Source organism: Callionymus lyra, chromosome 15, assembly GCF_982586985.1.
Source record: "Callionymus lyra chromosome 15, fCalLyr1.hap1.1, whole genome shotgun sequence".
Taxonomy (NCBI): Eukaryota; Metazoa; Chordata; class Actinopteri; order Syngnathiformes; family Callionymidae; genus Callionymus; species Callionymus lyra.
Genome location: NC_141832.1, coordinates 13391824 through 13406936, shown reverse-complemented (window position 1 = coordinate 13406936; position 15113 = coordinate 13391824). Strand labels below are relative to the sequence as shown.

General features: G+C 37.9%; 1 protein-coding gene across 2 annotated transcripts in view; it reads left to right on the top strand.

Moving 5' to 3' along the window:
• dnaaf5 (dynein axonemal assembly factor 5) overlaps window positions 1-13250 on the top strand; it is a 29075-nt gene extending 15825 nt beyond the window's left edge. The window contains exons 8-13 of one of the 2 annotated variants that reach the window (XM_087808420.1): window positions 820-988; window positions 3736-3883; window positions 8848-8998; window positions 10179-10335; window positions 10396-10587; window positions 12964-13250. In XM_087808420.1, coding sequence (XP_087664546.1) covers window positions 820-988; window positions 3736-3883; window positions 8848-8998; window positions 10179-10335; window positions 10396-10587; window positions 12964-13103 — 957 coding nt within the window. In that variant the 3' untranslated portion in view covers window positions 13104-13250. The remainder of the gene's footprint in view (window positions 1-819; window positions 989-3735; window positions 3884-8847; window positions 8999-10178; window positions 10336-10395; window positions 10588-12963) is intronic. The other variant, XM_087808419.1, reaches the window with a different exon arrangement.
• Window positions 13251-15113: the final 1863 nt, after the last annotated feature.

The following is a 15113-nucleotide window of genomic DNA, read 5'->3' as shown; positions in this document are numbered from 1 at the left end:
TTAACATAATTCATACAATAATTAACATTTGTCTTTTTGAACAATAGAAAAATATCTGTTTGTTTATGATTAAAATTGTATAAAAATATATATCATTCAACTATACTATTATTCATCACTACGTTTTCTATGTAATCTGATACTTTATGCTACACTTTCTTTAGAGACTATTTGGGCAAAAGGTTTGAATTCTGCTGCTGCTCTAGAAGTCTTTTGCTGACATTCCTGCTATAACAAGGGTAATGTGGTGACGAATCCTTCATCGACTCCTGTAGTCATTGTAAATAGTTCTTAAAAAATGCTTCTTGTTTTTCCCCAAACAGACTTGATTGTGTCCGTCGTACATTCCTCGGACTGGGTTTTAGAAAAACCCTTAATTGAGCATCTAACCTGCGTGTTTACGTGACCAAGTCTTCGGTCGCAGTGACAGTAAAGTCCAGACAGACATGAGGGTGAGAACGGCTTCGGGGCATTTCCTAGTCGTAACAAACAAGAGCTTTTTCTCCGAGAGAGAGGAAAAAAGAAAAAAAAAAGAGGGGGCACGGCTTTCCCATCAGTGTTGTCCAGCCACTGCCCGACCAGAGTCCAGTACGTTGACTCAGACTCCTGACCGTCCCTGAGGGGGGCCACAAGGAGTTGCGAAAGGTCAGCTTCCCCACCCCGAAGAATCTGATAATTATTTTCTCCGCTATCTTCCATCCCTGCCGCATCCTCTCCGCTTTATTAGCTCTTCTCAGTCCACTTCCTGTGCCGCGTTCCTCACATCCTGAGTCTCTTGCCCCCCGGCATTTCCTGCGCCCTCTTCTCTGGATGATGCAGGCGCTGGAGGGTGTGCGGCGCCTGAGCGAGGTGCAGGGTCTCGCCTCGCCTCCGGACCTCTACCGGCGGCACATGGAGCAGCTGCTGGACTGGCTGCTCGCCTCCGTCAACACCTGGTCCAACTACTCGCCGCACCGGCTGCAGCTGCACGTCATCCTGGTCCAGTCAGGTGAGACCCTCACGAGGTCGAAGGTCATCGAAATATAACCGTTTTGTTTTGTGTTTGTTTCACTATTCACAACTAGTCTCTTTATACGACTGTTTTTGTTTGAGGACTTTCGTCCTTCATTTAATGCCCTAAAATAAAGTAAGTAAGTAATATTTATTTATATAGCGCTTTTCGAGACCAGGGTCACAAAGCGCTTAAACAATCAAAACAATATTCAAAAAAGTATATACTTTAAAGATCAAGATAATACTGAGAACAACACAGGAGTTCCAGAAAATCAAGGAAAAGCCTGAACAAATAGAAACGTCTTAAGATGTTTCTTAAAGGAGTCAGTAGATCATCAAACAGTTAAAAGTTAATATAAAAAACTACATTTCTGCTTTAATGAGGTTTTTTTTTTAAAGTGATATAAAATACAAAATAACGTATAATAATAATACAGTAAAATAATGGCTTATTTTGCTTGAATTTATTATTTTTGCCAGACTTTATTTTTTCCTATAAAATGTGGCCCCTGAGAAAATGTCCCACCTTTGATCTACTGTGAATAATAATTACAATAATAATATTAATAAAAGGAGTTTGTATTAGTTGTGTGGGTTTACTCCGGGCACTCCGGTTTCCTCCCACAGTCCAGAAAACATACAGAGGTTGATTAGAAAACTTCTGGAAAAATTGTCCATAGGTATGAGTGTGTGAGTGAATGGTTGTCTGTCTTTGTGTGTGCCCTGAGACAGACTGGCCAGTCCTGTCCAGGGTGTCCTTATGCCTCTCGCCCTATGATACTGGGATAGGCTCCAGTCTCCCCGCGACCCCCGGTAAAAGGGATAAAGCGGTAGAAAATAAATGATATTAATAATCGATTATTTGCTTTCTCTTTTATCAAATGCCTCCCTGACTGGTTCAGGGTCAGGTCAGGGGGGTCGACACCCCCTGCATTAGAGACGCCATGTTTTGTTAAATATAAAATCTGACCTTAGAATCGGTGATAAAAAGGTGAGGCGAGGTCGAGGCGGCGGGTGACTTTGATGTCCCCCGATTATTGTGATGCTGTTCGTCTGCACCTGCTGGTTCGAATCCACGATACGTCAGGTAGCCAATGAGTCTCGAGCTCATGGGTACGGAGGGGTTTAAGAGACCCCTGGGGGGGGGATTTCATCAAGGTCCCTCTGGTACCGTCTAATCCTTTGTCATCGGCGCCTCCCTGTGCCACGCTTTTATCTCCATCGGGCCCCGGCTCCGTCCACTCGGGCTCTAATTGAGTGGGCAGCTGAGTGGGTGAACCCTCTAATCCACACACAAACACCAGCCCCGCACGTTAACACACTCCCACGACTTAGTGACCGGTGCGGTCGGGTGACCCCCGGGCGCGGGGTCACGCCATCAAAGGAGGCCGCCAGACGCCCGCTCTTGACCTTCCTCAACATCAAGGCCACTTTGATGCTTCCACCGCGTTTTTAAAGGAAAGAAGAAGAAAAAAAAAGCTGCTTTGGAATCGTTCAGTGAGTTTGACGAGAGTTTAGAATCCTCATCAGATTCAGAATCAAACCTAAAAACACAGACATTTAGAACTACTGGTCGATACGAGTCTGTATTTGCAAGAATATGGCGATACAGGGCCAACGATACTGTAGTAACAGGGATATATTTGTAGTATTGTCGAGTACTTGACTCTGGTGTTGCAGAATTTACAGACCACATGACTCTTGACAAAGTCGTAACTGCTTTCATTTGTTTTCGAACCAAAATATGTCCAAACATCAGCTTTAAAAAGCTGCTGGAGTCTGACTGTATCCTCTCGTCCTCAGTCATCGCCAGGATGTCATTGTTCCTTTAGCTGCGGAGGACGTAATGACTGCTGCCATCTGGTGTTTAAGAGCAACACAAAAATGGACACCAAGGATATGTAAATTGTAAATTAAAATATATTAAATATATAATATTGAAATATAAATATGATAAAAATGTCATTTGACTTGAAAGCAGTAGAATATAGAAATAAATAAATTGAGTGGTGTTGAATATCTAAAGGGTAATCTGAAAAATAAATTGCGGTTTGTTTTTTTTGCGTCTATTTTTTTAAAGATTCTTAGAAATGTGCGAAGTCGTAACTGCTTTCATTTGTTTTCAAACCGAAATATGTAAAAAATATCAGATTTAAAAGCTTCTGGAGTCGAATGTATCCTCTCGTCCCCAGTCATAGTCCTTACAGTACTTAATATACAATATGATTTGGAAACAAAATTATAGTGGTATCGTTTTTTTTCATCCTGACCGGTCAAGCGGTGCGAGGTAATCATGGTTTCCATCGCTCAGGAACGACACACCCTTTGATTCACACATTCCCGCCAAATGATTTCCTCGACTCACTTGTTTGCCTTATCTTTCCCAGTTGTAACTGCTCCCCCGGACAGTTGCAGGAAATCATCTGTCTGAACGACTAAAAAGAGCCCAGACACTAATCGGTCACTCCACACACACACTGCTTTAAAATAGCTGTGTAAACATGCGGTCATAGTTTCGGTGTGTGTGAGTGTGTGTGTGAGTGTGTGTGTGTGTGTGTGTGTGTGTGTGTGTGTGTGTGTGTGTGTGTGTGGTCAGGAAGGGAACTGGACAAACTCTGAAAGTGTCATTTTTTTTTCCATTTGTTTGGAAACATTTGTGCGTCTCATTTCCGTTGCCGTGTCAACGACTACCCGGATTGTTTTTTGTGTTGAACAATAGAACGGTGTGTGTGTGTGTTTCAGGGCCTGTGGTCGGAGAGTTTGTGGGTCGCCTGATGCCTCTGCTGCACACCTGCCTCCACAAGGACCGAGACCCCGAGATGAGGATGAACATCTTCACTATGCTGGCCAAGCTGCTGCTGGATGCTGAGAACACACTGGACTCTAAGGGGTGAGAATCTTGTACTACAAGTGGAGGAAGCTTCAGAGAGTAGTATGATGAGTAAAACTACACACTTAAATATTAGTTAGTCTTGGGGAGTACTACTACAGCGCCTTTGATAAACTTGGCTTCGTAGCTTACTGAAGTCTACTAATACTACAGAGCGTTGTGGAGTAATAAGACGAAGCCTCGCAAAGTAATGCGAAGAAACCTCGTGGAGTAATACGACAAAGTCCTGCGGAGTTATACGACAAAGCGTCACAGAGTAATAAGACGAAGCCTCGCGGAGTAATAAGACGAAGCCTCACAGAGTAATAAGACGAAGCCTCGCAGAGTAATAAGACAAAGCCTCACGGAGTAATAAGACGAAGCCTCGCGGAGTAATAAGACGAAGCCTCGCGGAGTAATAAGACGAAGCCTCGCGGAGTAATAAGACGAAGCCTCACGGAATAATAAGACGAAGCCCCGCGGAGTTATACGACGAAGCCCCGCGGAGTTATACGACGAAGCCCCGCGGAGTAATGCGACAAAGCGTCACGGAGTAATAAGACGAAGCCTCACGGAGTAATAAGACGAAGCCTCGCGGAGTAATAAGACGAAGCCTCACAGAGTAATAAGACGAAGCCTCGCAGAGTAATAAGACGAAGCCTCACGGAGTAATAAAACGACGCCTCGCGGAGTAATAAGACGAAGCCTCACGGAGTAATAAGACGAAGCCTCACAGAGTAATACGACGAAGCCTCACAGAGTAATAAGACGAAGCCTCGCGGAGTAATAAGACGAAGCCTCGCGGAGTTATACGCCAAAACCTTGTGGAGTAATACGACAAAGTCCTGCAGAGTAATACACCAAAGCCTCACAGAGTAATATGACGAAGCCTCACGGAGAGATATGACGAAGTCTCGTGGAGTTATACAACAAAGTCTCGTGGAGTTATACGACGAAGCCTCGCGGAGTAATGTGACGAAGGCTTGCGGAGTAATGCGACGAAGGCTTGCGGAGTAATGCGACGAAGCCTCGCGGATTAATAAGACGAAGCCTCGCGGAGTAATAAGACGAAGCCTCGCGGAGAGATACGACGAAGCCTCGTGGAGTAATGCGACGAAGCCTCGCGGATTAATAAGACGAAGCCTCGCGGAGTAATAAGACAAGCCTCACGGAGTAATAAGACAAGCCTCACGGAGTAATAAGACAAGCCTCGCGGAGTAATAAGACGAAGCCTCGCGGAGAGATACGACGAAGCCTCGTGGAGTAATACAACCATACCATACGGTTTTGTTGTATCCATACGTCACATTAAGCTCAATTCTTATTCCAACTACAAACCACTATATCATCAGCAAATCACATCTATGATTCAGTCCATTACCATGGCAACAACAGCTGATCCCTGAAGTCACCTCGGGTTACAACACACCTCGCCACCGTCTCACTGTCCTACTACATACTCTGCACCGCCCTCACGTACTTGACTGACGCTCCTGACCCGGGTCATGTTATCATAACAGTCATTTAAGACACACACACTGTAAATCTCTGCTCAGACCCGCATGGCTTTAGATCGATGGAGGACTTTGACTTGTGTTTGGAATAGCACAGATGCCCGCGGACACACCAGCGCTCCCGAAAGTAGATTCTTGGCAGTTTGATGTCCTGCAGGATCTCCTCGCTCGGTCCTCCGGGCTCAGACCTCTAATCTGAGGGAATGCAATGAGCTCTCGGGGGTTGGCTGGCGGACCGCGGCGCATTTGCTGCTGTCAATCACAGACGCAAAACTTCATCCACGGGGCTCACGTTTGGAGATGTTTGCTCCCTGAGTCACCTTGCCATTTGGAAGGGTCAGAGGTCAAGACGAGGCAGCACGGTATCACAAATGTAAAACATAGAACTATCAACATTTGACCTCAGAGACCACCATGGGGAGAACACCCCCAACCCTAGAATAACACCCCAACACAAAAACAACTTTAGCCACGAATGCAACACACAAGACTAGAGGTCACCACAGGACAACAATCGGAAATGTCAACAACCACCACATGACCTTTGAAAACCATAAATCACACAAATAACATGACAACAGATCCTACCACAGCAACATGGCCCACCACAAACCATTAACAAAAATAAAAAGTTTAAAGTTTGTTTTTTTTAATGCAACCAACACATGACCAACCACAACCATAGTATCTGACAAACAACCCCGGAACAAAAAAAAAAAATAACAACACAATTTAAAATGTTATGACTGAAGCCACCACATGACCAACCCAAACCATCTTGCCTAACAAGCTACCCTAAAAACTAAAACTGCCACCACAAACTCCAAACAGAAATAACAGTTAAAGGTTTTTTATGACTGCAACCACCACATAACCAACCACAACAATCGTATCTAACAAATATACCCAAGAACTGCCACCACAAACTAAGAAAAAATGCTGTTATTATTTTTTGGACTGCGACCACCACATGACCAAACACAACCATTTTATCAAACTACATCACAAAATACCAAAGCTGTCACGAAAAACCTCAAACAAAGATAACAGTGCTAAAACCTTTTAAAATGCAACCACCACATGGCCAACCACAACCATCTTATCCATCAAATAACCCTAACAAAACCGCCACTGAAAAGCTCACAAATAATTTAAAAAAAAAACACCACGATACCAACTATCAAAATGCTAATCAAGACATCAGAATTACTACAACTAAACAACCAGCTGCAAAAACAAACTAAGCAACCACCCAACAACTGCAAAGATGGTCCGTCAGGATATGATAACAATCACTAATAACTAAAAACACCACAGACGGCATTAAAAACTCCAACTTGCTTAAACAACCTAAGCATGATCAAGCAACCACGAATCAACAATGACTAAAACAAACAATCCTCAGGTAAACCATGAAGAATAACACTGCGACATCAACCACAACCACAAAAAAAAATCCAATGAGCCAACCCCCAAACAACAAGAGAACGTCAAACCAGCCAACAAAAAAAGATATCACTAATTTGCCGCAAACCACCACAGAAATCCAAACATCCGACTCAGATCAGCCCCGGAGCCGAAATATAGCGACAACACTTTTTAATTTGAAAGAACCACCACAACTCACAAGACGACCGCATAATAACATGACAGACGGGAAAGATTCAAATCGTCCAGTCAGCAATATTTCGCTCCTTTTTGTGACACAACTGTTCTTTTGTTGTCAGTTTAATATATATTCACACAATAATGTGAGACGTGGGTATAATAAGTGCAAATAACGGTAATAGAATCAACTTTGAGTCAGCACGTTAACTTAATCTTGGACTCGATGGCCAAAGATATCTTCCCCGACTCGTTTCCACCGATAATTGCCGACGTTAAAACAATAGAGTTTTGTGCCGGAGCCGAAGTCAAACTTCTCCGGTTTCCTCGTCGTCACAGCAGAATAATAATCACGTTACACACCTTCGACACAAACGCTTGTTTTTTTCAGCACCTGTGTTCACCTGGAGAGGTCGAACCACAGCTCTGACTGTAGCCCACACACACACACACACACACACACACACACACACACACACACACCAAGACAATGATAGTCCTGGAGAGAACTTCCTCACCTCAAAACACATAATGACAAATCAGGAAGGAGAAAGTGTGAATGGATGAAAGGCGAGTACATTCCACCTGCGTTTGATGTGGATTTAAATGACGGCGGTAAAGACAAGAAGTCGACGCGTGATAATAAAACGAGCTAAGATGTGTCGCCACGTGTAGGAAAGTGTGTTTATTATCAAATCAACATGTGAATATTTAAGATGGTTTTATGTGTAAGAAAAAGTTTCCGTGAGTTAAGAGTACTGCAAGATTCAGGACCACTACACATTATATTGCGATACTGTTGTAACAAGGATATATTTGTAGTATTGTCGAGTACTTGATTCTCAGAATTTACAGACCACATGACTCTTGACGAAGTCAAAACTGCTTTCATTTGGGTTTTTTTTACATCAAAATATGTCCAAACATCAGCTTTAAAAGCTGCTGGAGTCCACTGTATCCTCTCGTCCTCAGTCATCGCCAGGATTGCATTGTTCCTGTAGTTGCAGAGGACGTAATGACTGCTGCCATCTAGTGTTTAATTGCAACACAAAAATGAACACCGTGGATATGTAAATTGTAAATTAAAATATATTAAATATATGATATTGAAATATAAATTTGATAAAAATGTAATTTGAATTAAAAGCAAAAGAATATAGAAATATATATATATATTATTTTTAAACCTGAATAACCAAAGACTACAGTTGAATTAAACTTGCTTCCTTGAATCTGCTCAGCTGCCTGAATCTATTTAGATTGACCATGAATTCCTTTCTTTTTTACGATTTCCTGACTATTCAAAGCCATCTGTTCTTTATTGAAGACGCTATAAACTGTTCATCTTGAAATAAACCAATATCAGTAATCACGATTTTTAGAGGAAGCTATAAAACGTAAGTAATAATTTCCCCTAATATTAAATAAACCAAACATTATTCAAACATAAATAAAACTATCTTTTTTTTTCTTTCTTCCATTACGTCGTGGAAGCAGTTCAGTCCCTATCAGTGATCAACAGTCGCCCTCTACTGGTCGAAAGCTGCTAAAGCGCGGAAATATGGCGATAAATCGTATATTTTTGTATCGTTATTTTAATCCTTAATAAATGACTTTTTTCTACACCTTTTTTTTCCTGGACATCGAGACATTTCCGTCAAATTTTATATTAATGAAAAAAGGCAGAAAATTCCTTTTTACAAACTTTATAGCACAAATATATATTTTTTTAAATGTTAAAGTTTCTCTCTGGTCTCAACGACGCATCATCTTGCATTTTATATACATTTAAGACATAAAAAAGGCGGTGCTGCGATGTTTCCGTTAAATAATTCAAACGTTATCACGTCTTTGATTTTCTTGCAGTGACTTCAAGAACGTGTCGGAAAAGTTCCTCAGCGACGTCTTGCTGCCGAACCTGGTCTGGCAGGCGGGTCGGACCGCCGGGGCGGTTCGGACCGCGGCCATCAGCTGTGTTCTGGCCGTGCTGCACGGAGGAGCCATCACAACCACACAGGTACACACTACACACTGGTACACACTACACACAGGTACACACTACACACACATATGGCTACAACAGTGTTGTGTCTCCTCGTGTCCACTCTATGGAAGTCAATCAGTGCCATCAGAGTTCATACATGTAATATTACTATGGAATTAATGCCAAATAATACGTTTAAAAGTTGGTAAATACATGAAGTAACCAGACAAATATTAGGGTTCAGCGTCGTGGAGCTATCAAAGCAGGGGGAACGGCTTCCGAAAACGAAGGCGATGCATTCAGGTGACTCTGTAATTCTTCAATATTTGGTCGTTACTTTCTTGCCTCATTGCAGAAGGATTTCACGAGACCAGAACAAATGAACAAAATACTAAATTTAAACTTCTTCCCAACAGCCTTTTTCCTCGGAAGTTTATTTTTTTTTAAGCATGTTTTTAAGATTTTTTTTTGTATTTAAAAATTCGAATATTTGTAAATTGAAAGGTTGAAGTTTTTTTGAATTTTTAAAAAATAATTAAACATTCTTTAAACATAGTTGGAAATTCAAATTCCAATAATTAAAAAAAAAATTCTAAATTAAATATTTGAGGAGATTAATATTATATATATAAATACTATATATTATATACTATATCATTTATTGTAAGCCAAAATATACATTTTAAATGTTGAATCATTTAACTGATTTTCTCTTAATTGTATAATTTCTTTTGAAATTCTCTAGTTTAATTTTTAATCATTAAAAAAATACATTGTTTTTAATTCAATATTTATGTAAATAAATAAATATTGGTATGGAAACCAAACTAGTACAACTAAAACTATTAAACTGTTAAACAAACCTTTTCTACATTGAATTTAAAAATCTTGAATGGAGAACATTTATTTTCTGGATTGGAATCAGCAAATCATACTTTGTGTAAAATAAATAAATCATTAACATTATTTAATAACACATTTTCACACTCAATATAGTTATTATTGAATCACATGATTAAAAAATAATAATTTAATTAATTAAACAACAATATTATTAGTATTTTTCAACATTTTAAAAAGTTAAATTCAATAAATTCAAACGTTTTCAATATTATGATGGCACGGATATACTTCTATACGTCTGTCTCTTGCCCTGTGTAGCTGGGACGCACACTCCATAATGCATGAAGTAAAGTGTTGTGTCCTTGAGCAGCTGCTGGACCTGGAGCAGAGACTGAGTCCTCAGCTCCTGACGGCTCTGGACGAAGACTCCCAGATGGCTCGGACACTAGCCTGTCGCTCCCTGACCACCATGTTGAGACTCGTCGGCTCCGAGCTGCACCCCGAGGCCCTCAACAGGATCTATCCAGGTACGTATGTGGAGGATCTCAAACTCTGAGTCCATAGTTCTCAAGAGTTTCTCTCTGCAGAGCTGCTGAAGCGTCTGGACGACAGCAGCGAGGACGTGCGACAGGTGGCGCTGAAGAGCGTCGGCGTCTGGTTCTCCAGCCTCGGCGAGAACTACAACCCTCAGGTGTTTTCTTCTCACCTGGAGTTCCTCTTCCAGCAGCTGCTGCTGCACCTGGACGACCCCGACGGCGCCGTGAAGGACCAAGTGCTCGGTGAGAGTCTGGAGATCTTATCAATTCTTATCATTGAACGATGGAATTTAACATTTCAAATGTTGAAACTTGTTGGAAAAATATTGAAATGTTGTTTGATTGAAGAAAAAACTGTTTTAAATTAATGAGGTTTATTATTATTTTCCTTTTTTTAAAGAGAATAATTGAGTAAATATTATTTTAATTGAAATATATATTTATGAATTTAATATTTTTACATTTTTAGCCTTTGAAAGTCGGTATAACCAACACTTTTATATTGATTTTAAAAGGCTGAAAATTATTAAATTCAGAAAATAGAATATATATCACTTAATATATTCAAAATATACAAATTAATAAACTACAAAGAGTAAATATAGTTAATAATTGAAATGTATGTTTTCATAATTAAATATTTTTAAATAATGTTGGCACCATTATAGTATAAAACATTTATATATTGAATTTAAAAGGATGCAAATTAAAAAATGATACATTTAGAAAATTGAATTAATTGAAAGTACAATATTAAGTTATTATAATTACTATAAATAACTATAAATAATAAATAACTATGAATAATAAACACTTTTGAATATATTTTTAATTTAAATTAATTCATCCTTTGAATATTTAAATCATGAAATTTAAATTAAAATAATATTCAATGCTTTAAAAAAACACATTTTTATTTTTTTTAAATCCAAAGTTTCAACACTTAAAGTTCAATTCAACAAGTCAATATTCCGACGGCACTGATCGACTTCCTTGTTCTTCCTGACCTGACGTGACTCCAGTTCCTCCTCTTCATCCTCTCTTCTTTCTGGCTGACATTATTCCTTTGTTCCTCCGAGAGTTGCTCTTGTTTTCCTGCGTCTTGGGTTTCAAACGGCGTGATGTTTCATGATGTGAAGTGACAGCGTGACGGAGACACCGGCAGCCTCTCTCTCTCTCTCTCCCTCTCCCTCCCTTAATCATCCCTCCATCCTTCCTGCTCACACACTTGGCAGCGCTCGAGTTCGCTGCACAACAATCTCCATTGTTGTTTTAAAAGAAACAAAAAAAATGACCACAATCTCAGAAAAAAAACCTGAATCCAACCATCAGTTTGGTTTACATTAAATACCGTCTCCATGGCAACCGTGTCAACATCACAGCTGCTGTCCAAAGTGATTCTCAACTCCAGATGTTGCCGTGAAGACGACGCTGCCACCCAGAGGCTGAGCATAGTAGCGCATGCTCTACTGGCTCAGCTCAAGATGATGATAGTTTATTCACTTACTTACTTCCTGGAATATTTTCCAAATGATATATTCCTCATTATATTCCATTCCAGTTATAATCCATATAATACACTATTTATCTGGTATATTCTTATACATTACAACCGATATATAATAATATTAATATACCATCAGATTTATTTTTACCTATATATTCTATATTTTTATTCCAACTAATATATTCCGTATTATATTCTACCCTATATATACTGGAATATAATCCAAGATATGCATTCCTGAATGTATTCAAACAGATAAATGACAGATTATTTTTCATCAGATAAATACTGTAAAATATTCCATCAAATATAGTCAGATATATTCAAGAATATATTCAAAGAGAAATTACAGATTATATTCCATCAGATATATACTGGAATATAATCCAAAATATGCATTCCTGAATGTATTCAAACGGATAAATTACAGATTATATTCCATCAAATATATACAGTAATGTATTCCATCCAATATATTCCTAAATATACTCCATCAGATATATTCCAGAATATATTCGAAGAGAAATTACAGATTATATTCCATCCACTTTATTCTGGAATACATTCCATTTGATATCATCTGGAATATATTCAATCAGATATATTCTGGAATATATATTTTTAACAAGATATTCCTGATAATATACCAACAGATATATTCCAGATTATAACTTTAATCCGATATATTCCTGAATGTATTCCATCCGCTATATTCAGTAACGTATTCCATCAGAAATATTCTGGAATATATATTTTTAACAATATTTTCCTGATATAATCAATATACCAACAGATATATTCCAGACTATATTCAATCCGATATATTCCTGAATGTATTTAATCCGCTATATTCAGGAACGTATTCCATCAGATATATTCCGGAATATACTTTTTAACAGATATGCTATCACAATAATCCAACAGATATATTGTAATATATTCCATCAATGATTATCTGGAATATACAACAATATATTCCATAGTGTATTACGGAATATATTCCAAGATATATATTCAAAGAAATAAATTCTCTGACCCATGTGAATCTACTGCCCTCTGCTGGTTGAAGTCGCAATAACGCTGATGTTAAACGTTAATCTTTGTGTGTCCAGAGGTCCTGAAGCGAGGCAGCTCGCTCCACCCAGCTCTTCTGAGGAAGGAGGTGGAAGCAGTGAAGGACCAACAGAGGAGCCCAGAACACTGCGAGCAGCTGCTGCAGCACATCAGCTCTCTGGGCGCTGAACAGAGTTAGAAGAGGAACCACCGGCAAAACTTCACACAAATTCAAAAACAAACCTTTAGTGATAAATGAAGGCAAAGATCTCAACATTCCTCTTATTTTGATCTTCTCTAAATTGTACCAGACCATGACTGGATGTTTTTGCTGTGATCCTGGCGTTTGTGTTTTACAGAATAAAAATATATTTACAACACTTTGGTGACTTTTGTGGGTGAAAATAACTCCAGGTGAATATATCAAGCGCTTCCAGTCGACAGTATTGTAAACGCTATCACAGTTATGAGGAAGAAAACTTGGGGAATATATCCGGGAGCATATGTCCTGGAATATTCCAGAAATATATCAGGGAATATGTCTGGGTATATTTCCAGGGCGATATACCCAGGAATATATCTGGGAATATATACAAGAATGTTTCCGGGAGCAAGTATCAGAGGAATATGTCCGACAATACATGATATATTACTAAATATATCCGTTTGGATTTATCCGAGAGAAAGTATCCTCCTGGGGTATACCAGGTATATGTCAATATATTAACATGTTATATGATATATATATATATATATATATATATATATATATATATAGATGATCAGTCACATGATTGTATAATCATCACATGATTGGCTTAGAGTTCGATCAAGTAGTACTCTATTGGTATCGTCTGCTGTCAATATTATACCACATTAACGTTTTTTATATTGTATTTTGAAAACGAATTTTAAAAATATTTAATTAATCCTGAATGATATACCATCAGATATATTTTTACAGATATATTCCGGATTATATTCCACCCTATATATACTGGAATATAATCCAAGATATGCATTCCTGAATGTATTCAAACGGATAAATTACAGAGTATATTCCATCAGATATATACAGTAATGTATTCCATCTAATATATTCCTGAATATATTCAAAGAGAAATTACATATTATATTCCATCCACTTTATTCTGGAATATATATAACATTTAATATCATCTGGAATATATTCCATCAGATATATTCTGGAATATATATTTTTAACAAGATATTCCTGATAATATACCAACAGATATATTCCAGATTATATTCAATCATATATATTCCTGAATATATCTCATCCGCTATATACGTATAGTAAGTATATAAGTAAGTAATTCAGGAACGTATTCCATCAGATATATTCTGGAATATACGTTTTAACAGTTATGCTATCACACATGAAAGTTAATATTATCGTGATGATAATAATAATCAGTGATGATAATGATAGTTATTATCATGATGATGATAGTTATTATGATGATGATAGTTATTATGATGATGATGATAGTTATTATGATGATGATGATAGTTATTATGATGATGATAGTTATCATGATGATGATGATAGTTATTATCATGATGATGATAGTTATTATGATGATGATAGTTATCATGATGATGATGATAGTTATTATCATGATGATGATAGTTATCATGATGATGATGATAGTTATTATCATGATGATGATAGTTATTATCATGATGATAGTTATCATGATGATGATGATAGTTATTATGATGATGATAGTTATTATGATAATGATAGTTATTATCATGATGATGATGATAGTTATTATGATGATGATGATAGTTATTATGATAATGATAGTTATTATCATGATGATGATGATAGTTATTATGATGATGATGATAGTTATTGTCCTTCAAGAAACATCTTAAGACGTTTTTATTTGTTCAGGCTTTTCCTTGATTTTCTGGAACTCCTGTTGTGTTATCAGTGTTTATCTTGATCTTTAAAGTATATACTTTATTGAATATTGTTTTGATTGTTTAAGCGCTTTGTGACCCTGGTCTGAAAAAGCGCTATACAAATAAAAATTACTTACTTACTTACTTACAATAAAAAATATTGAATTAAAATGTAATTATTCTAATTAGATGATCAAATTTGTGTAAAAATAAAATAATAGTCGACTTTTCACTATAGAAATGATTACATTCAAGTACAAAAAAAAATTGAATA